The 19,960-nt window shown below is 48.7% G+C and overlaps 4 protein-coding genes and 1 long non-coding RNA gene across 7 annotated transcripts; all 5 read left to right on the top strand.

The window, feature by feature from the left end:
* The first annotated feature begins 1,197 nt into the window (after positions 1-1,197).
* pfn1 (profilin 1) lies at positions 1,198-4,826 on the top strand. Its single transcript, XM_018690401.2, has 4 exons — positions 1,198-1,368; positions 1,529-1,670; positions 3,499-3,688; positions 4,373-4,826. Exons 2-4 carry the CDS (start codon positions 1,530-1,532, stop codon positions 4,468-4,470), a joined length of 429 nt encoding a protein of 142 aa, XP_018545917.1. The 5' UTR covers positions 1,198-1,368; position 1,529; the 3' UTR covers positions 4,471-4,826.
* LOC127140087 (uncharacterized) lies at positions 1,679-3,482 on the top strand. The gene is made up of 2 exons (XR_007810441.1): positions 1,679-2,599; positions 3,016-3,482. It is a non-coding gene; the product is annotated as an uncharacterized LOC127140087 (long non-coding RNA).
* Positions 4,827-6,445: 1,619 nt separating the features above from the next.
* Positions 6,446-12,548, top strand: eno3 (enolase 3, (beta, muscle)). 2 transcript variants are annotated; one of them, XM_018690396.2, is made up of 14 exons: positions 6,446-6,608; positions 9,566-9,655; positions 9,745-9,840; positions 9,953-10,011; positions 10,120-10,189; positions 10,329-10,462; positions 10,548-10,664; positions 10,768-10,873; positions 10,953-11,150; positions 11,248-11,324; positions 11,501-11,625; positions 11,719-11,827; positions 12,147-12,205; positions 12,290-12,548. In XM_018690396.2, exons 2-14 carry the CDS (start codon positions 9,571-9,573, stop codon positions 12,357-12,359), a joined length of 1,305 nt encoding a protein of 434 aa, XP_018545912.1. In that variant the 5' UTR covers positions 6,446-6,608; positions 9,566-9,570; the 3' UTR covers positions 12,360-12,548. The 2 variants fall into 2 exon arrangements, with proteins under 2 accessions (XP_018545912.1, XP_050923981.1); XM_051068024.1 differs by having other exon boundaries at positions 6,534-6,608; positions 9,570-9,655.
* Positions 12,549-12,684: 136 nt separating this feature from the next.
* Positions 12,685-16,498, top strand: nppcl2 (natriuretic peptide C-like 2). 2 transcript variants are annotated; one of them, XM_018690399.2, is made up of 4 exons: positions 12,685-12,920; positions 13,005-13,583; positions 15,640-15,732; positions 15,816-16,498. In XM_018690399.2, exons 3-4 carry the CDS (start codon positions 15,640-15,642, stop codon positions 16,116-16,118), a joined length of 396 nt encoding a protein of 131 aa, XP_018545915.1. In that variant the 5' UTR covers positions 12,685-12,920; positions 13,005-13,583; the 3' UTR covers positions 16,119-16,498. The 2 variants fall into 2 exon arrangements, with proteins under 2 accessions (XP_018545915.1, XP_018545914.1); XM_018690398.2 differs by lacking the exons at positions 12,685-12,920; positions 13,005-13,583 and adding an exon at positions 13,920-15,293.
* A 286-nt stretch (positions 16,499-16,784) lies between these two features.
* On the top strand, positions 16,785-19,596 carry zgc:85858 (uncharacterized protein LOC405879 homolog). Its single transcript, XM_018690400.2, has 3 exons — positions 16,785-17,032; positions 18,382-18,457; positions 19,458-19,596. Exons 1-3 carry the CDS (start codon positions 16,949-16,951, stop codon positions 19,496-19,498), a joined length of 201 nt encoding a protein of 66 aa, XP_018545916.1. The 5' UTR covers positions 16,785-16,948; the 3' UTR covers positions 19,499-19,596.
* The last annotated feature ends 364 nt before the right edge of the window (positions 19,597-19,960 follow it).

Below are 19,960 nucleotides of genomic sequence, written 5' to 3'. Positions count from 1 at the left end.
AACGTTTTCATGAAAACTCCTCCGAATGGGATTTTAATGAGTCATTTCAGGAGCCGCCATTTTGATTCCCCAGAATGCACTGCAGGCAGAGTGCTGTGTCTGTGGCTCCTGATGTTGGAGCCTTTAGACTAAAAAGAAAAGAGTCCAGAACCTGAAGAGTCCAGAACCTGAAGAGTCTGAGCTGGAAATCAGTTTCTGATCAGAGCGAGCGGTGCTGGCGTCAGTGGGCGTGTCCTCGTCTGCAGGGGGAGGAGGGAGAGCGTCCTCTGCTGATGACGCTCCTGATTGTAACGGTCCTGCTAAAAACTCAGACTGGTTCACTGAACCAGGATCCTGAACAGACCCGGTTCAAGACCCAGAACCGGTTACTGCTAACTGCTAACTGCTAACTGCTAACTGCTAACGTTTCTGCAAAAACCCACAAAACTCTGCTCATGTTGTTTGTAGTTCTGGAGGGGGGGGGGGGTCTTGGTCTCATATGTAGGACGGGTGGAGGAGGTCTGCGATAACCCGCCCCCGTCCGGTGCCGGTGGCGTTCAGTCGGTGTGAAGTGAAACGGGTCAGGAGGAAGTGGTTTGTGTGGAAACGAGCAGCAGCTTCCTGCCTCACACAGTCTTTACCTTACAGCCGTCCTGCACCTGGACCCGTATGTGGACTGTCCTGGTCCTGACATCACTTCCTGTCTACCTCAGGAGGAGTGTGTGTGTGTGTGTGTGGGGTCTCAGAAAGTACAGTGTGTGTTTGTGTTTCATTTCTGCAGAGGAGGTGATTTCTGCTGCACTGCTCCTGGTCCCGGGTTTTAAATTTGAGGGGTCCGGACCTGGACAGACCCCCACCCGCCCACACACACACACACACACACACACACACACACATACACCCCGCCCAGGTCTGGATCGTACAATCACAGCTCAGCTTCAGTCTGCAGTGTCACACTTCCTCCACATGTTGCATGGACGTGTTTGTGAAGTGAGGACAGTGAGTCCGTCCTCGGTCCCCTCACAGACCAGAGTACAGAGTCCTGACATGGTTTCAGGTCCAGGTCCAGGTGTAGAAAATGTGAGCAGCAGTAACATGTATATCACCTCACACATGTTCACTGCACACACTTCCTGGTTTGTTACTTCCCAGGTGAGAGGGGGAGGGGGGGCGAGTTAGACACACACAGAGAGAGAGAGAGAGAGAGAGAGAGTGGGTGAGAGACACTGGGTGACAGAGAGAGAGGCAGGAAGCCGCCTGCAGGCTGGGAGCGGTCGGACGTATAAAAGACTCGTCGTCTTCCTTCTTTCTGCATTAGACTGCTCCCTCTCTCTCTCTCTCTCTCTCTCTCTCTCTCTCTGCCTCACACCTGAAACTCTACCTGCGCAGGTAAGCACACACACACACACACACACACACACAGAATCTCTCTGAGGTATTGAGTATTGATCAGGTGATTGATTCCTCTGATGCTGATCCAGATACATTTAGCGTGTGTGTGTGTGTGTGTGTGTTACTGATCAGTGTGTGTCTCTTGGTTATCGATCAGGATGTCGTGGCAGGGATACATTGATAACCTGTTGGCTCCGGACGATAAGGGTCGTCTCCCGGTCCAAGAGGCGGCGATCTGTGGGTTCGCACCGGGGCAGGAGAGTGTGTGGGCCAGCACGCCCGGCATGAACAACATCTCGGTAAACACACACACACACACACACACACACACACACACATACACACACAGACTCAGACTCAGTGGTTCAGGTTTGAGTCTCCAGGAAGAACTTTGTCTTCTTGTGAAGACCTGGTGAGCAGCAGAGTGACACACGTCCACTTCCTCCTTCGTGAAAAGCCTCAGTGCGTTGTGGTGCGTTCGATGGTTCACGTCTCTGTTTAAATGTGTTTGATCGTTTCTCACGTCGGAGACACGTGTTTGAACTGAGACAGAAAACTGCACAGATTCAGCAAACACCAAGACACAAGCTTCACTTCTAGAAAATCCTGCTGTCGGCAACATGTGACATCACTGCAGGAGGTGTCGTCTGATTGGATGATTTTTAACCCATTTAGAAAAAGTTCAGCTCTGATTAAAAGGACTTTTCTGCACCAGGTGCCTTCAGGTTTTTCTCTCCCCCTCTCTTTGGGCGTGTTCGGTTTGTAGCTCGGCTGGTTCCCGCTCCGTCAGCTGCGGGCGGGCGGAGCTGCTGCTGCATTCAGGCGCTGCAGGAAAAATAAGCAGGTGGTGCAGGTTTACAGAAAACTGCTGCTCAAAACAAATGACAAATATGTGCAGTGTGGACCTGAAGGGACGAGTGTGAGACAACAGAGTTCACGCAGAACACCTGATGTAGTTTCTTTAGATGTGAGTGGTTTTAATCTTTTCCTCTGACACATGAACCCATCATGTCTGTGATTGGAGCCTGTGACTGTGGTGAATGTTGTCGAGCAGCAGTTGTTGCAGTTGTTGCAGTTGTTGCGCATCATTTCCGGGTGTTGCTGTGGTTTTTCGGTGCCGCGGGCTGAGTGTCGGTTTAACTACCTTATAAGGACACGATGTCGAAAAGAGCGGCAGAGACAGGAAGTGGAGACGCTCACTTCTCATTTCTGTGTCTCACAGTCGGAGGTGAGGGCGGAGCAGCTCAGCGCGAGGCAGGCAAACACAAAGACACACTAACACTAACACACCAACACTAACACACCAACACACACCGGCAGGGTTTGTCTGCAACCATCAGTTCTTTAACCTTTGACCTTCTGAGCGACCGTAACCTGGTCCCAGAAACCAGGTCTGGACTGTCCAACAGTGAGGACGTGAGGATCAGACATAACACACACACACTCACAGTGAGTGTGTGTGTGTTATGTCACACTGCATGAGAAACAGGCTGCTCACAGAGCTGCGCTCTGATTGGCTGGATGGTTTCAGGAAGTGGTTTTGCCTCTGCAGCAGCTTCACGTCTGTGCGTGTGTGTGTGTGTGTGTGTCGTGTCTCGACTTGTCCTCCACACATTCTTTTCTTCTTCGCTGCTTCCTCTGCAGCTCAGTCAGACTCTGCTCCAACGCGTCGGTCGATCGATCGAATCAATGAACCAGATCTGTGATCAGGAGACTCCACAGTGATCACAGCAGATTCAAAAGGAAGTCACCTGTAAACCTGATCAGATCCACAACCAGCTGACGGCTGCAGGTCAGAGGACACAGCTGAGAGCATTCACTGATCAATTCACCCTCTGATTAAAACTGACATGTTAAAACATGTTGATGACTGTACTGATCGATCACTGATCGATGGATGGATCAGATGGTTTCAGCGGTGACGTGTTCGGTCTCAGCTGACACAGTTAAACAACACTCAGTCAAACCAGTCAGACCAGTTTCTCTGAATCCTCAGACTCAGTGGAGGAGGCGGCGTGCAGCTGCCCGCGTGCCTTTCAGCCAGGCACGGTGTGAAGCGCGAACACAGGCCGAGCCGGTACTGTGACGGTAACTGTCTGTCTCTCTGCCTGTCTCTCTCTCCCTCAGGCAGAGGAAATCAGGAAGCTGGCCGGGAAGAGGGACACCTTCGGCCAGTGTGGGCCCTGCGTCGGGGGCATGAAGTGCAGGATGCTGCGGGACAACATGGAGGACGAGAAGATGTACAGTCTGGACCTGAAGTCCGCAGCAGACGCTGAGGGAAACACCTACAGCGTATGTGTCGGCAAGAGCAAACAAGGTGAGAACAGTTTGCTGCAGTTTCCCTGTGCAGCTGTCGAGTTTTGAACAGAGCAAAGGTCAAACACAAAAACCACAGTTTTACAAGAAACAGGCGAAATGTTCCCTGAGATGTCCGACATCATCTGAGCGTGATGAACAGATATCTGCAGCTCAGCTCAGGGAAACTGTCCAGATTAAAACTCATAACACAGCACAGTCAGACCCTTAGCTAACATGCTAGCAGGTTAGCTTGGCTTAGATGCCCTGACCTTGTATGTCATATTGGTCCATTTATATGTTAGCATTTAGCTCAAAGCACTGCTGAAAAACTACAACTGTGAAAGAAAGGCTAATTGTTCCCTCCTAAAATGACCATGTTATATTGATGATAAATTCTAATTCATCCACTTTTTAAAACTGTATTTTAGCATCCCTGCTATAACTACTTCATTTCTGTATTAGCTTAACAAATATCTGTGTTTAGAATGTGTTTACTCTAACCCTGTAACAATAACAGTGAGCAACAGCTAACATGCTAGCAGGTTAGCTATTTAGCAATAGTGCTAGCTTAGATGCCCTGGCCTTGCAGGTTGTATTGGTCTGTTAATGGCTATGTTAGCATTTAGCTCTGTAGTTAGACATTTTAAAATGTGTGTCTGTGTGTTTGAGATGAATAAACCTCGTCTCTCCTGTGTCTCCACAGCTTTAGTCATCGCCAGGGGCACGAAAGACGCCACCGGAGGTCAGCTCGCCCCGAAGGTGTTCAGCATCGTTGAGCACCTGCGGAAGGCCGGCTTTTAACACAACATGGCCGCCGACCCCCCCACCCTCCCACACTGCATATCAACTCAAGAAAACAGCCGCTCTTCAGATCTTATTTAGTTTTTTTATCTCTCGACCTTTCAGGTGAAAAATAAAGTGTTTATTCATGTAGTGAACGAGTGGTGAACATGAACACTCACACACACAGCTGTGGACTGTGTGTGTGTGTGTGGAGGCGTGTTCACACCTGAGCTGAGGGCACACCTGTTCCAGTGTTGTTGATGTTTAAAGCAGGGAGCCAGTGTTACATTTTTTACAGTGGAGAAGGACGTGTGTCTAATCAGAGCGCTGTTAAAAACTCACACCTGAAAAATAAAAACCTCTTTATTAACACAGTGTGTGTGTGTGTGTGTGTTTGATAAAACATCACTAATGCTTGTACAAGTACACCTTACTACTACTGATACTATCACTGATGTTACTGCCTTTACCACTATCAGTATCATTATTACTACTGTCACACTACAAATACTACTACTACTACTGATAATTCTACTGCAGCTACTACTTCTAATATTTCTACTACTACTGCAGTTCTTCATGAAGATGCAGTAGTACCATAACGGCGACAGTACTCCTACTGTTACTGCTGCAGTACAGTAGCAGTATGCAGAAGTTACCTGTGTACAAATACAACAAAATGCTTTATTGATACAGCAGTTTGATGACAGTATTGTACTACTCAGTGTACTACAGTAACAGCAAAATACACTGTTGAATATCAGAGTACTTATAAAGTACCACACACACACACACCCCACTCGGTCATGTGCAGTTATATTTAGCTGCAGTAAAGGCTACAGGGACACTGGACAGGCTGCAGTGTGTTAGTGTGTGTGAAGTACAGTTAAAGGTGAGTGTAAAGGGTAAGATGTCTTGTGTGTGTGTGTGTGTGTGTGTGTGTGTTGGGGTTACTGCCCTTTGCGGTGAATGCTGAACCGTCTCACATTTCCCCTTTAGATGAACTTTGACCTTCTCTATCTGAGTTAGGGACCGTCACACTGGTTTCAGTGCTGTTCAGCAGACAGTGGCTCAGGGTGAGACTGTAGTTCTCCACAGGGCCTGTGCACTCACACTAACTGTAACACACAAACACAATGTTGAGATGGAAACTTTATTCTTTATTATTCTAATCCAAAATTCTTCAAATCTGAATTTCTAGAGAGAAAATGCTGAAAAACTAAATAAAACTCAGATATGAGGAGGAAATCAGCTGTTTGTGCTGGAAAATGAGATGTTTAACACTTCTGCTGCTAATGCTAACACTGCTAACACTGCCTGAACTATCACTACACCTGCTGCTAATGCTAACACTGCTAACACTGCCTGAACTATCACTACACCTGCTGCTAATGCTAACACTGCCTGAACTATCACTACACCTGCTGCTAATGCTAACACTGCTAACACTGCCTGAACTATCACTACACCTGCTGCTAATGCTAACACTGCTGTACCTATCTACACTTGCTGCTGCACACTGATACAACTACTTCTAATACTGCCAATACGCTGATTGCAGTTACTGCTAACAGTTCTGGTTCTGTTCTGGTAATACTGCTACAACTACTGCTACAGCAGGAAATACTGCTGCTACCTCTGACTCCTGTTCCTATGCTAACACTGCTATAACCAGATACCACTAAAGCTATTGTTAGTAATACTGCTACTACGACTTCTTATTCTGTCCATATGCTAATAATGCTAACACTGCTATAACAACAACTAAAGCTAACACTACTAACAGTGCTAATATTTACATATATTCATATATGTAAATATTAGCACTGTTAGTAGTTTGGTGCGGTGTGAGTCCACAGCTCTACTCTCCTAATCTCCCCTGAGCCACACAATGATTTTTGTGTTGTTGTTTCAGTGTGGCAGTGAAGTGTGCGTCAGCTCCTGGTGCAGCAGGTTTTTCTGTTTCCTGAAGTCCTGTCCCAGGCAGACGCTCCCTGCCTCTCCACCCAGCCTCCTCCCCTCCTCCCCGTCAGGGAGTGTCTATAAAAACCCTGCAGCGTGACAGACGGACACTTTCCACGTCAGTCGGACAGTCAGACGGACAGACAGACGGCCAAAGACGACTCCCTCTTCTCTTCTCTGAGGACGCAGCTCAGGTAGGCGAGCTCTCTGCTCTGGTTGGTCACTTCCTGAACAACTGCTGGAAGAGTGTGTTTAAATCTGCTTCCTGTTTGTCTCCAGGTCCTCATTCTGGTCTAAATCTGTCTCTAGTCTGGGAACCTGCCAAACCTGATTCACTTCCCACTTTTATTTTGAAAGTCTGCATTAGTTTGCAGGAGTTTTCAGAGGAAGTTTAGTGCCGGGGCTCAGCTTAAATCTGATGTTTGCAGAAGCTCATTTTTCCCAAATGTGGTCGTGTTTTATCTGAAATTAAAGACAAAACACCTCCAGGGCTGTGACTTTCAGCAGCCTGAAGGTCAGAAATCTGACAAACAGCAGAGGAACAAAGTCCAGATACACACACACACACACACACACACACACACACACACACAGAGAACAGATCAGGTTTGTACAGAGTGACACAAACTGACCTGAGAACAGAAACACAGCAAAGACATGTGAGTTTAACAAATAAAACAGAGATAAAATAAGACATGAATATGTGATGAATGAAAAGTCCAGTCCAGTTTTAGAGGAGCATAAAAAACTGAATCCTGCTCGTAGACCTGTCCCAGACCAGCTGAGGGGTCTGGACTGGAGGTGTTAGCAGTAGTATTACAAGTATTAGCTGTAGTAGAAGTATTAGCATTAGTATTAGCTGTAGTAGAAGTATTAGCATTAGTATTAGCTGTAGTTAATATGTTGTTGTATTTTCTGCGTCCAGTTGTTGTGAGTGTGTGTGTGTGTGTGTGTGTGTGTGTGTTTGTACAGTAAAGTCTTTGTAAAGGCCACATGTGGTTTCAGGTGTACAGTAACCACTCAGCTGTTGTTCTGCTGCCATGTTTGACCTATCACTGCACACACACACACACACACACACACACAGTATTATGTAACACACTCTCAGACACAGCAGCAGACATAAAGGACGTTAAATCTGTTCAGTCGTCACACGACAGTTAAACTCTGTTCTACTGCAGAACATCCTGAGAACATCCTGTCTGTGTTAAACACACAACTGACATTTAATAAGAGTCAAACTGTTACAACACTGTTAGCAGCAGCAGTAGCAGCAGTGTTAGCAGTGTTAGCAGTAGCAGCAGTGTTAGCAGTGTTAGCAGTAGCAGTAGTAGCAGCAGTAGCAGCATTAGCAGCAGTATTAGCAGTAGCAGCAGTGTTAGCAGTGTTAGCAGTAGCAGTAGTAGCAGCAGTAGCAGCATTAGCAGCAGTGTTAGCAGTAGTAGTAGTAGCAGCAGTAGCAGCAGTGTTAGCAGTGTTAGCAGTAGCAGCATTAGCAGCAGTGTTAGCAGTGTTAGCAGTAGCAGCATTAGCAGCAGTGTTAGCAGTGTTAGCAGTAGCAGCAGTGTTAGAAGTAGCAGCAGTGTTAGCAGTAGCAGTAGTAGCAGCAGTGTTAGCAGTGTTAGCAGTAGCAGCATTAGCAGCAGTGTTAGCAGTAGCAGCAGTGTTAGCAGTAGCAGCATTAGCAGCAGTGTTAGCAGTAGCAGCATTAGCAGCAGTGTTGTTGAGTCTGAGCTGAGACAGGAAGTTAACGTTGATATTAACAGATGATCAGGTTTATTTCTCTGATCAGATCAGAGCATCATTTTCTGCCGTTAAGTACAAATGTAGGTACTTACTAGTACTGCCGTTTTATACTATATTTTTATACTTTTCAGAGGGAAGTATTTTTACTGCACTTCAGCTGAATCTACTTTACAAATTCATATGAATTTGCCCTCAACATGTTTAAAACGTTGATTAAACATGTTGTTGTCTCAGAGTAAATGGAGCTGAAACAGTTTGTTCAATCTTTGATGCACAAATCTCAGTTTTGAAAATTCTATTCTCACACAAGATGATCAATAATAAAATCAATCACCAGCTGGAGTCAGAGGAGTCAGCAGTGTCTTCACAGTGTAGTGTGAGTACTTTTACCTGGGTGCAGTATCTGAGTACTGCCTGTTCAGACACACAGAGCTTCAGGTTATCAGAGGATGTGAGAGGCTGATATCAGCTCTCAGTCACAAATACCTCTTCAAATGTCAGGGTCAACATGAGGGGGTGTGTGTGTGTGTGTGCTGTAACTCTATAACACACAGGAGGAGGTCATGACCTGTGTAGAAAGGTCAGGGAAAAGGTCAAAGGGTTTAACAGGGCAGCCTCACTGTATTAATAACTCTGGCTCTGACCCCCCTCCTCTGGCAGCAGAATGGTTTGGCCCTCTCTCTCCTGTTGGTCCCATTGGCCGCCTGTCATGACAGCAGCTCTCTGATTGGTTGTGGGAGGGGGTGGGCGGGGTCTGATAGGGGACACAACGTCCTGCTGTCATGGAGGCAGCATGGCGCTACACAGGATCTCTGCTGCAGGTCTGACACACACACACACAGACACACACACACACACACACACACACACTCACACACACACACACACAGACACACACACACACACACACACACTCACACACACACACACACAGTGATCAGTGGTGTGGTTAATGTTGAGTGTGTGTTATGTCCCAGGTCACTGGTTGATGATGTGATAGTGTGAACTCTGGTGACCTCTGTGGCTCAGGAGGTAGAGCGGGTCACCCACTAATCGGAGGGTCAGCGGTTCGATCCTTGGGCAAGATACTGAACCCCACGTTGCCCTCGATGTTTGCAACATCGGTGTGTGAATGTGTTAGTGCTGTGTGATTGGGTGAATGTGATGGGGAGTGTAAAGTAGTGTAAAGTGCTTTGAGTGGTCGATACGACTAGAACAGCGCTATATAAGTACCAGTCCATTTACCATTTACCTCTGTGGACTGGAGCAGGACCCTGATCTGTCCTGCCTGCTCCAGGACAGGGTGTGGTTCAGTCTTTACTGTGACAGCAACACAGACGTGTCAGACGCACCTGAACTCACCTGGACGTGTGTCTGTCTGTCTGTCTGTCTGTCTGTCTCTCAGTCAGGATGTCGATCACTAAGATTCACGCTCGTGAGATTCTGGACTCCAGAGGAAACCCCACAGTGGAGGTGGACCTGTGGACGGCCAAAGGTCAGAGCTCACAGACACTGTCTGTCTGAACTGTCTGTCTCTCTCTCTCTGACCTGTCTCTCTGACCTGTCTGTCTGTCTGTCTCTCAGGTCTCTTCAGGGCAGCTGTTCCCAGCGGTGCGTCAACAGGAGTCCATGAGGCCCTGGAGCTCCGTGACGGGGACAAGTCCCGCTACCTGGGCAAAGGTACGAACTGACCATGTACCTGAACTCACCTGTAGTTTACAGACGTACCTGAACTCACCTGTAGTTTACAGACGTACCTGAACTCACCTGGACGTGTTGTTTGTCTCTGCAGGTACGATTAAAGCTGTGGACCATGTGAACAAGGACATCGCCCCCAAACTGATAGAGAAGGTATCAATAGCTCCTCAGTGGCTTTCTGAGTGACCCCTCACCTGTCTGTCTGACCTGTCTGTCTGACCTGTCTGTCTGACCTGTCTGTTTCTCTGCTTGTCCTCCTAGAACTTCAGTGTTGTCGAGCAGGAGAAGATCGACAAGTTCATGCTGGAGTTGGACGGCACTGAGAACAAATGTAAGGACCTGTCTGTCTGTCTCTCTCTCTGACCTGTCTCTCTCTCTCTCTGACCTGTCTCTCTGTCTCTCTCTCTGACCTGTCTGTCTCTCTCTCTGACCTGTCTCTCTCTCTCTCTGACCTGTCTGTCTCTCCACAGCTAAGTTCGGTGCTAACGCCATCCTGGGCGTGTCTCTGGCCGTCTGTAAGGCCGGAGCAGCAGAGAAGGGCGTTCCTCTGTACCGCCACATCGCCGACCTCGCCGGACACAAAGACGTCATACTTCCTGTTCCTGTGAGTGTGATGTCAGCGTCCGCCATCTTTACTGTGACCAGGTAAGCTCTGACAGAGACGGATCTAAACGTTTCCTCCTCCTCAGGCCTTTAACGTCATCAACGGAGGAAGTCACGCCGGAAACAAACTGGCGATGCAGGAGTTCATGATTCTTCCCATCGGAGCCGCCAACTTCCACGAGGCCATGAGGATCGGAGCCGAGGTGCTGAGCTCACCTGTCACACCTGTCACACCTGTATCAGAGTTTACTGTTAGATAGGTTCTGTCCCACTGCTCTGTCCTGACCTGTAGCACCGTGTGTTCAGGTTTACCACAACCTGAAGAACGTCATCAAGGCCAAGTACGGGAAAGACGCCACCAACGTGGGAGACGAGGGAGGCTTCGCCCCCAACATCCTGGAGAACAACGAGGGTGAGACGCCTACCTGTCTGTCTGTCTGTGAACACACCTGTCTGTCTCTCTCTGACCACACCTGTCTGTCTGTCTGCAGCTCTGGAGCTCCTGAAGACGGCCATCGAGAAGGCCGGGTACCCTGATAAGATCATCATCGGCATGGACGTCGCCGCCTCCGAGTTCTTCCGCAGTGGGAAGTACGACCTGGACTTCAAGTCACCCGACGACCCGTCCAGACACATCAGTGGAGAGAAGCTGGGAGACCTGTACCGCAGCTTCATCAAGAGCTACCCCGGTAACAGCCCAGAACCAGGACTAGAACCAGGACCTGAACCTGAACCGGTCTGAGGACTCAGCACCAGAACTGAACCTGTCTCTGTCTCTGTCTCTAGTCCAGTCCATCGAGGATCCGTTTGACCAGGACGACTGGGAGCACTGGGCCAAGTTCACCGCCTCCACTGACATCCAGGTGAGACTGACAGACAGGTGAGACTGACTGACAGACAGACAGGTGAGACTGACTGACAGACATGTGAGACTGACAGACAGGTGAGACTGACAGACAGACAGGTGAGACTGACTGACAGGTGAGACAGGTCTGTGAGACATGAACATGACTCTGTCTGTGTGTTTTTATCCAATCAGATCGTAGGAGACGACCTGACGGTGACCAATCCTAAGAGGATCCAGCAGGCGGTCGACAAGAAGGCCTGCAACTGTCTGCTGCTCAAAGTGAACCAGATCGGCTCCGTGACCGAGTCCATCCAGGCGTAAGACACCTGTCTGTCTGTCTGTCTGTCTGAGCCAAAAGTCTATAATATAATTTACCTTTTTACCCCCCCCCCCACCTGTCTGTCTCTCAGGTGTAAGCTGGCTCAGAGCAGTGGTTGGGGAGTGATGGTCAGCCATCGCTCTGGAGAGACTGAGGACACCTTCATCTCTGACCTGGTGGTCGGACTCTGCACTGGACAGGTAGACAGGCAGGGAGACAGGTAGACAGGTAGACAGGCAGGGAGACAGGTAGACAGGTAGACAGGCACATAGATTATTACATGGATTAAGTGTATGTCACTTAATACACCACCTGTCTCTCTCTCTCTCTCTCTCCACCTGTCTCTCTCTCTCTCTCTCTCTCCTCTCTCTCTCTCTCTCTCTCTCTACCTGTCTCTCTCTCTCTCTCTCTCTCTCTCTCTCTCTCTGTCTCTCTCTCTCTCTCTCCACCTGTCTCTCTCTCTCTCTCTCTCTCTCTCTCTCTCCTCTCTCTCTCTCTCTCCACCTGTCTCTCTCTCAGATTAAGACCGGCGCCCCCTGCAGGTCCGAGCGTTTGGCCAAATACAATCAGCTGATGAGGTGAGAATTTCCTGTCCTTACAAAATAAAAGCACAGCTGGTTTTTGTCCCCTCCCTGACCTGAGGTGACCTTTGACCCCGGCAGGATCGAGGAGGAGCTTGGAGACAAGGCCAAGTTCGCTGGTAAAGACTTCCGCCACCCAAAGATCAACTGAAGCTCCGCCCGCTTCCTCGCTGTCGCCGTGACAACTGACTGACACCTGATGACCCCAGCCCCTCCCCCTCTTCAGCTGGGGGGGGGTCAGAGGTCGTGGTGGGTTTGACCCCGCCCTCCTAGCTATAATTCCATTAATGATGTTTTCTACATGAAACACAAAGATTCAATAAAGAATAAACAAACATGACGTCTTTATTAAACATGGCTGATGAACTACAGTTCCCATGAGGCTTTGTAACTCTGTCAGCTGAGGGTCACAGTTTTGTCTCATTAAAAGCAGCAGAACTCTGTGTGATCGGCTCCTGGTGTCAGTGGATCAGAGGAGGTTCAGACAGCTCTCACTGTTTCACTGTGGCACTGAAGGAGAGTTAAAAACAGCAGGATTCTGGATGGAGTTCTGCAGCCTCTGCTTCCTCTGGTTTCAGTGGATTTCTAGAGCTTTATTCTGAAAGGACATCAGAGATACTGATATCCTGAGGAAGCTAAAATCACTCTGAATCCAGGTCTGTGAGATCAGGTCTGTGAGATCAGGTCTGTGAGATCAGGTCTGTGAGGTCAGGTCTGTGAGATCAGGTCTGTGAGGTCAGGTCTGTGAGATCAGGTCTGTGAGATCAGGTCTGTGAGATCAGGTCTGTGAGATCAGGTCTGTGAGGTCAGGTCCTTTAGAAACGACAGGAGCCCTGACCTACGTTAATGATGTTTAGCCTTTAACTGACTTTAGTTTGGGAAGAAAAATAAAACAGGAAACAGAAAAAACCTGAAGACTCACACACTCAACTGATCCATTATTCATGTCCACACACACACACACACACACACACACACACACACACACACACACACACAGTGCGTCAGTCTCGGGGAGTCTGGCTGAGGGCAGAGTGTTGCCTGGTGATGAGCAGCAGCCGTGTGAAGCTGCTTCCTCCTGGAGGGTCCTGGAGCCTCTCGAGGACTCTCAGAGCCTCCTTTTGAGCCTTGTTGTGGGCCTTAAAAGATATTCATCTGCCCCAGAAACTTTTCAAGGACCCATAGCTTCTTCAAGGACCCCTGAAACCTGCTGAGACTCAAATGACCTGTTCCAGTGACCCCCGGAGACTCCTCAAGGCCCCGTGGAGCTCCTCACTGACTTCAAGCACCTTGTTAAGGACCACTCCCTCCAGAACTCCTGGAACATCTTCAAGGACCATGTCAGCCTTCAGGAAACCTCCAGGACCTGCACAAGGTATCCTGGAACAGTTTTTGTCTGGTTGAACCTGGTTTGTGAGGACGTGGTTTGGGTTGGTGGTGTGTGTGTGTGTGTCTGTGTGTGTGTGTGTCGCTGTGGGGGGAGAGGAATGCTGTGTGCGTCACCACACACACACACACACACACACACACACACACACTCAGGATAATAACCTGTTGTTGTGATCGACCTCTTTCTCTCTAATGAGGTGATTGATGAGCCATTATCCCAGAGAGAGAGAGAGTGTGTGTGTGTGTGTGTGTGTGTGTGTGTGTGTGTGTTTTATGTGTGCACTCGATGACGTCGGAGGCTGAATGGGGGGCGGAGTTTTGTCTGACTGGGACAAAGACGATGGGGGGTCATTAAACACACACACACACACACACACACACCTATCCTCCGGACCATGTGAACCTTCGTGGCCCCACCCCCTCCTTCCACAGGAAATAGTTGCCATCGACGACATGGTCGCTGCGGTGACGGTTTACGAGGAGGCCGGACGGCCGGGGTCAGAGGTCGTGAAGAGACAGAACGCCGCGCTCTGATTGGCTGAGAGCTGAGGAAGGTGACGGTGCAGTCACACGGGTTCAGACCAGGTGTGTGTTGACCTGCAGGTAACCATGGCAACGGGACTGATGCTGCAGCCGGCGCTAACTCCTGGAACTTCCTCAACTCATCCTGGAAGCACATGGAACTCCTCAAGGACTCCAGGACCCCTCCTCCATCATGCTCAGTTACTCCAGGATCATCAAGGATTCCTCAAGGACCTTTGGGAGGAACAGGAGGTGCTACCCCTCCATGACTCCAGGACCCTTTTCAAGGACCACTGCAACCTCCTTGTTAACTTCAGGAACCTTCTGAAGGAACCTTGAAACTCCTCAAGGACCATGTTAGCCTTCCTAAGGCACCTGGAACCCATCAAGAACCTCCCAAGTTATCCTGGAAGCTTTAGCCATTCAGATATTCCAAACCCTTCTCAAGGACACGTGGAATTCCCTCAGCAACCCTGAGAATCTCTTCCAGGACCCTGGAACATCATCAAGGCCTATTTCAACCTCCTCAAGTACCCTTGGAAAACCCTGGAGCCTCTGAGGTTTACAGGAACCTTGGACCTCCTTACTGAATTTTGTTACCTTCTCAAGGATCCCTGAAACATCTTCAAGGACCATTTTGGTTTCTTCAAATAACTCTAAAACCTCCTGGAAGACCTTAGAACTGAGACCTTCTCACAAAGTCCTGAAACATGCTCCAGGACTCCAGGACCTGCTCCAGGACCTGATGATCACAAAGAGGTGTTTTCATTTGTGAATGAACTTTTTCTTGTTGCATCTGATTGGTTGATATTTTTGTCTTTTTGTCTTTACACACACACACACACACACACAGAGTGAAGAGATGTGTGTGTGTGACCGTTGCCGGGGGAGACAGCAGTAAGAATGTGTGACATCACGGCGTGGGGTGGTATATAAGCGGCGGTGTGCAGGTCGAGCTCAGACCCGTCCTCACACAGGACAGACACAACAAACCAAGCTCCTTCGTCTGACGCCAATAATCAATCACTTTTATTGAAGGAAAAACATTCTGACTGAAAAGTTGTGGAGCAGGTCACATGACCGAGCGACGGCCAGCGGGATCATCTGGACTCTGCTGGGATTTTTGTTCCTGATCTGGAGTTTGGTTGGATTATTTCTCTGCTTCTCTGTGGCTGTAAGTTCTTCCTGTTGATCTGCTCACACAGATCAATAAAGTTTCATGATTTCATGATTTGACTGATTTAAACTGAATCTGATGAAAGCTCCTCTGTGATCTCGTTCCTCCTGTAAGCTGTTGATCTGATGTTAAACCTGCAGATTTAAATCCCAGCTCTCATCTTCAACCTGTTCCCGCTCATTACTGCTGTGTTCAGAGGAAGACAGTCAGGTGGTTTCTCCTCTGACCAGCAGGAGGCGCTGCAGCCTGAAACAGCTGAGCCAATCAGGGTGCGGGACAGCCTGTTGCCATGGTGATATTTGTTTAATTCTTTGTGCTCTCTTTCTCTTCCCGTTGAACAAAGATGGTGTCCTCCTTTGTTCCTCTCCTCCTCCTCTTCCTCACCCTCACCGTCGCCGTGGAGACGAGACCATCACCTCAACAAGACGACAAACAGGTCTGTGGCGACCGCTGCCATCTTCATCATCATCGCCATCATGGCGGTTTGTGTGTCCTGACCTCTGACCTCTCTCTCCTCAGGTGTTACGCTCTCTGTTTGGCTCTCGCCTCTCCTCTCTCATCTTGGCCCCGCCCTCTTCCGATGACATCACCGAGGGCTCGGCGGCCGGACGCCCCGCCCCCTCCTCTCCCCCTCCCCCCGGGGGACTGGCTGTGGGGGGGTTGGCGGGCAGACAGGAGGGGGCGGTCCCACGGTTCTTCCTCGACTTCCTGCGGCGTCAGGCCAAGATGAGGAGGCGGAGCAGGAAGTCGATGGTGGGAGGAAGAGGATGCTTCGGGATGAAGATGGACCGCATCGGCTCCATCAGCGGCCTGGGCTGTTAGAGGATGAGGGCAGTTGCCGTGGTAACCTCCATCCTCCAGAACACCTGCCGCTGAAAGCTCGACCTGCAGGTGATCCCCAGCTGACCCCTGCATGACCTCTGACCTCCAGGATCACCTGGTTCACCTGGTTCAGAGACTCCATGCTGGATCTCCACTAATGAAAGACTAAGGGACAGGAAACCTGACGTAGACACAAGTAGAAATCCTACTAATGACCTCTGACCTCTGACCCCTGGCTACAGCACAGCCAGCAGCAAACTGTGTGTGTGTTCATGTGTGTGTGAGAGACGACCATGTGTCAAACATGCAGGTGTGTGTGTGTGTGTGTGTGTGTGTTGTGTGGACCACCTGCAGTCTGACTGCAGGAAATAAAACAGAAACTCCACTCGGCTCCGTGTTGTTTTATTTTAACTGATCATTATTTTTAATTCATTAATGTCCATGATTCATCAAACGATATAAACACTATCACTCTAACTTTATATAGTTTAATGTAAATATAAATATATATTTAATGATTCAAATATAAAATAAACATAAGTTACGTGAACGTTGTTTTCCCGCCACTAGGGCGCAGCAGAGAGGCTGTCCTCTGTCACGTGACGGGGTCAGCTAGCTTCAGTGTTAGCTCGCTCAGCTAGCAGCTAGCTAACCGTTAGCATTCATTCTACCTACCCATCAACACGGAAACTGACCCCGGCTCAGACGCCTTCTCCTCCAGCGGGACACTTTCACCGGTACCGCCTTCGTCTACGCCTCCTTCTCCTCGTCCCGGTCGTCCCCGGCTCTCCGTCCTCCTGGTTCCGGACCGGTCCGTTAAACCCTGAAACATGTCGGCGGTGCAGCGGATGAAAGTGGCGAACGAGCGGCACAGCAAGACGATCACACAGCGGGGACACGTCCAGAAGACATCGGTACTGACAGCTAGGCTAACGGCTAACGGCTAACCTGCTGCCTCACAGACACTGATCCTGGCCCTGCCACACGGCAGCAGGCGGGTTTTATATTCATATTGCTCTAAAAACAAACAGTAACTCTGCTGTAATTCAGGGTTCAGGTAAAAGCGTTGCAGCCAGCCATTCAGAGCTAACCTTAGCTTTAGCATTAGCAGCTGCAGCAGTGAGCTCCTTTTCTCAGCGCCGTTAATTGTTACTGTTAAATGTATTTAATATTAAATATTGTTATTGACGATAAATGGACGGAATGTGGTCTAACTCTGCCTGAGAGGCTAACACACGTGCACAGAGAAGGAGAGCCAGACTCCTTTCACAAATCGTTGGACATTAGCGTGTTTTAACGTTTCCCTAAAGCTACAAACTTTATAATTAATATTTAATATTGCTCTCTGAATGACTCACACATAGTCTTCAATTCGGCATGTACACAATGTACATGTCGCAGATTATTTGGTGACATTTTAAACTTTTGTGGACCATCCCTGCAGACCGTTTGCGGTGTAAACACTGCGGTGGGCGGAGGCGTGCGACCTGACACATCACACACAACAGACCCGTGTGTTTGAATACGTCCTGATTTGTAAATTATACAGACGCCGAGTTCAGAGAGGGCTTCAGACGGTTTGAGTCCACATCACGAACTGTACTTTATCTGCTGTTATCTTTTCCAGGCGCGTAGCGCAGGTTTAAATACACAGATTTCTCAGTCGGGTTTCGTCGTTAGCAGTTAGTTAGCTGCTTTAGCGAGGTGCTGTCAGCTGTAACAGCAGAGTGAGAACACACAGACCTCCTCTGACAGCAGGGTGTTTATAACAGGCCCGTGTTATTACACCAAACCGCAGTGTGAGCTTCTCACTGCGTCTTTGACTGTGTGTGTGTGTGTTTGACAGTTTCCTGTTATTGTGACTTTATTTCTCTTCATGTGGACTTTAAAGTTACAGGGGTGATTTAATGATTATGATGATAGTGATTTCAAATTTCAGTTCAATGGTCAGTTTCACTCCGTATCAATGTGTAATTCTGACATAAAACAGTTTTTTCATATAACTCCCTTGAATGTCAGTATTGTTTCTTTGTGTAATAAGGAGGTTTTTTTGGGTGTAATTGATGAGTGGGGTTTGACACCAACACCACAGTTTGTCGTTATTTTGTCACAGTGCAGAAAGACACACTCTCAGTATTTAATCAGTTATGATGTAAGATCAGGTAAAGCAGCAGACTGTCACAGTGAGACCCATCAGTGATCAGTGAGGTTCATTACTACTGATTTTCTGACCTGGTGCACCTGTGTTTGTTGTTTTTCCCAGCGGCCTGTAAACGATGAGAAGTCTCCGGTGGGTCCGTGGCTGCTCGCCCTGTTCGTCTTCGTGGTTTGTGGATCAGGTGAGTTTGAGCTGCAGGTGTTTCTGAGGACAGGTGCAGACGTTCAGATGAGCAGCTGCTGTTCACCTGATCTGATCTGGTCTCAGAGGTTTTTCCCTGCAGATCTGCTCTGGGTCACAGCTCCTCAGAATCTAAGTTTTTAGTTTTTAATTCACTCACTAACTACCAGACTCCATAGAGAAAAACCAGGGATTTAACCAGGAGCTGCTGGAATACCACTGCCTCCATCTGTTAGTGTGTCTGTGTTACTGTGAGACTTTCAGTGGTGGAAGAAGTAATCAGATACTTTACTGAAGTAAAAGTACCACACAGTAACACAGACACACTAACAGATGGAGGCAGTGGTATTCCAGCAGCTCCCAGTAAAATCCCTGTTTTTCTCTATGGAGTCTGGTGGAGATATATAGAGATGTTTGTGGTTAAACTGAAAGGACCTGATTCTTTAATAAAGTTAAAAGTTGGCTGAGGCCTTAAAAACAACATAAGTCAGAGTACAGCTGACGTGTGAACAACCTGGAGAGAATGTGATGTGAACAGGAAGTTGTGGCTGAATGCAGAAGAGAGTTTTTAATCCAGGCTGTGAGATAAGATGCTGGTGTTGAGTAATATGTGTTAAAACGGAGTCAGCGGCTCGGAGCTGCTGCAGCCTGACGGAGCGACCCGTGAAGTGTTGGACGGGCTGATAACACAGAGAGGAAGCAGCTAACATCAGAGTCACGCTGACGATCAGCAGCTTCAGGTCTGAGCTCTGTGTTTCTAACACCGTCACAGGGCTCAAACACAGCTCACACACGTCTGCTGCCATTTCACAGCACAAACAGAAATGAACCCAGAGAGAGAGAGAGGCAGCTGAGAACAGTCAAGGCTTACATCATGTAACCAGATAAACAGCAGGTTAGCACGGCTGTCACCTCTGCTGATGAACACCTTAGTTAGAGGGTTAATGTTATTAATGCCTGTCGTGTCGCTAACACAGTTTGAATGTGTTCTTCTCTTTCAGCCATCTTCCAGATCATCCAGAGCATCAGGCAGGGCATGTGATGACCTCTGACCCCAGAGCCTGTCACATGGAGGGGGGGGGGCACCATGCACACACACACACACACACACACACACACACACACACACACACTACTTGTTCCTGTGGAGTTTAAATCTGAGCTCATTTCTCACTGTAAACCAACCTCTCTCTCTCTCTCTCTCTCTCTCTCTCTCCTCTCCTCCTCCCCCTCTCCTCTCTCTGCAGTAAACCTTTTGTTTTGTTTTTTACTTTCTTCACTGTTGATGAAGCTGATCAGATATTGATTATTGGTTATTGATTACTGTTGTTGTTGCTGAAGTCTTAAATCTTCCTCCTCTCAGTCTGATGCAGTCGTCCAGCTCGTCTGGTCTCTGCTGGTCTCTGCTGGTCTCTGCTGCTGGTCTCTGCTGGTCTCAGCTGGTCTCTGCTGGTCTCTGCTGGTCTCTGCTGGACTCTGGCAGGGTCAGGCTGCAGCTCCTCTG

Source organism: Lates calcarifer, unplaced genomic scaffold (genome assembly GCF_001640805.2).
Source record: "Lates calcarifer isolate ASB-BC8 unplaced genomic scaffold, TLL_Latcal_v3 _unitig_2338_quiver_800, whole genome shotgun sequence".
Taxonomy (NCBI): Eukaryota; Metazoa; Chordata; class Actinopteri; family Centropomidae; genus Lates; species Lates calcarifer.
Note: the sequence above shows the minus strand (reverse complement) of the source record. Positions and strands in the feature narration are given on the sequence as shown.

Bases quoted from the DNA above. Each gene is read 5' to 3' on its own strand.
- zgc:85858 (XM_018690400.2), top strand. From the start codon at position 16,949: ATGTCGGCGGTGCAGCGGATGAAAGTGGCGAACGAGCGGCACAGCAAG. The intron at 17,033-18,381 runs GTACTGACAGCT...TGTTTTTCCCAG, and splicing joins GACACGTCCAGAAGACATCG to CGGCCTGTAAACGATGAGAA. The intron at 18,458-19,457 runs GTGAGTTTGAGC...CTTCTCTTTCAG, and splicing joins CTTCGTGGTTTGTGGATCAG to CCATCTTCCAGATCATCCAG.
- pfn1 (XM_018690401.2), top strand. From the start codon at position 1,530: ATGTCGTGGCAGGGATACATTGATAACCTGTTGGCTCCGGACGATAAG. The intron at 1,671-3,498 runs GTAAACACACAC...TCTCTCCCTCAG, and splicing joins CCGGCATGAACAACATCTCG to GCAGAGGAAATCAGGAAGCT. The intron at 3,689-4,372 runs GTGAGAACAGTT...GTGTCTCCACAG, and splicing joins TGTCGGCAAGAGCAAACAAG to CTTTAGTCATCGCCAGGGGC.
- nppcl2 (XM_018690399.2), top strand. From the start codon at position 15,640: ATGGTGTCCTCCTTTGTTCCTCTCCTCCTCCTCTTCCTCACCCTCACC. The intron at 15,733-15,815 runs GTCTGTGGCGAC...CTCTCTCCTCAG, and splicing joins CTCAACAAGACGACAAACAG to GTGTTACGCTCTCTGTTTGG.
- eno3 (XM_018690396.2), top strand. From the start codon at position 9,571: ATGTCGATCACTAAGATTCACGCTCGTGAGATTCTGGACTCCAGAGGA. The intron at 11,325-11,500 runs GTGAGACTGACA...TTATCCAATCAG, and splicing joins CCGCCTCCACTGACATCCAG to ATCGTAGGAGACGACCTGAC. The intron at 11,626-11,718 runs GTAAGACACCTG...TCTGTCTCTCAG, and splicing joins GTGACCGAGTCCATCCAGGC to GTGTAAGCTGGCTCAGAGCA.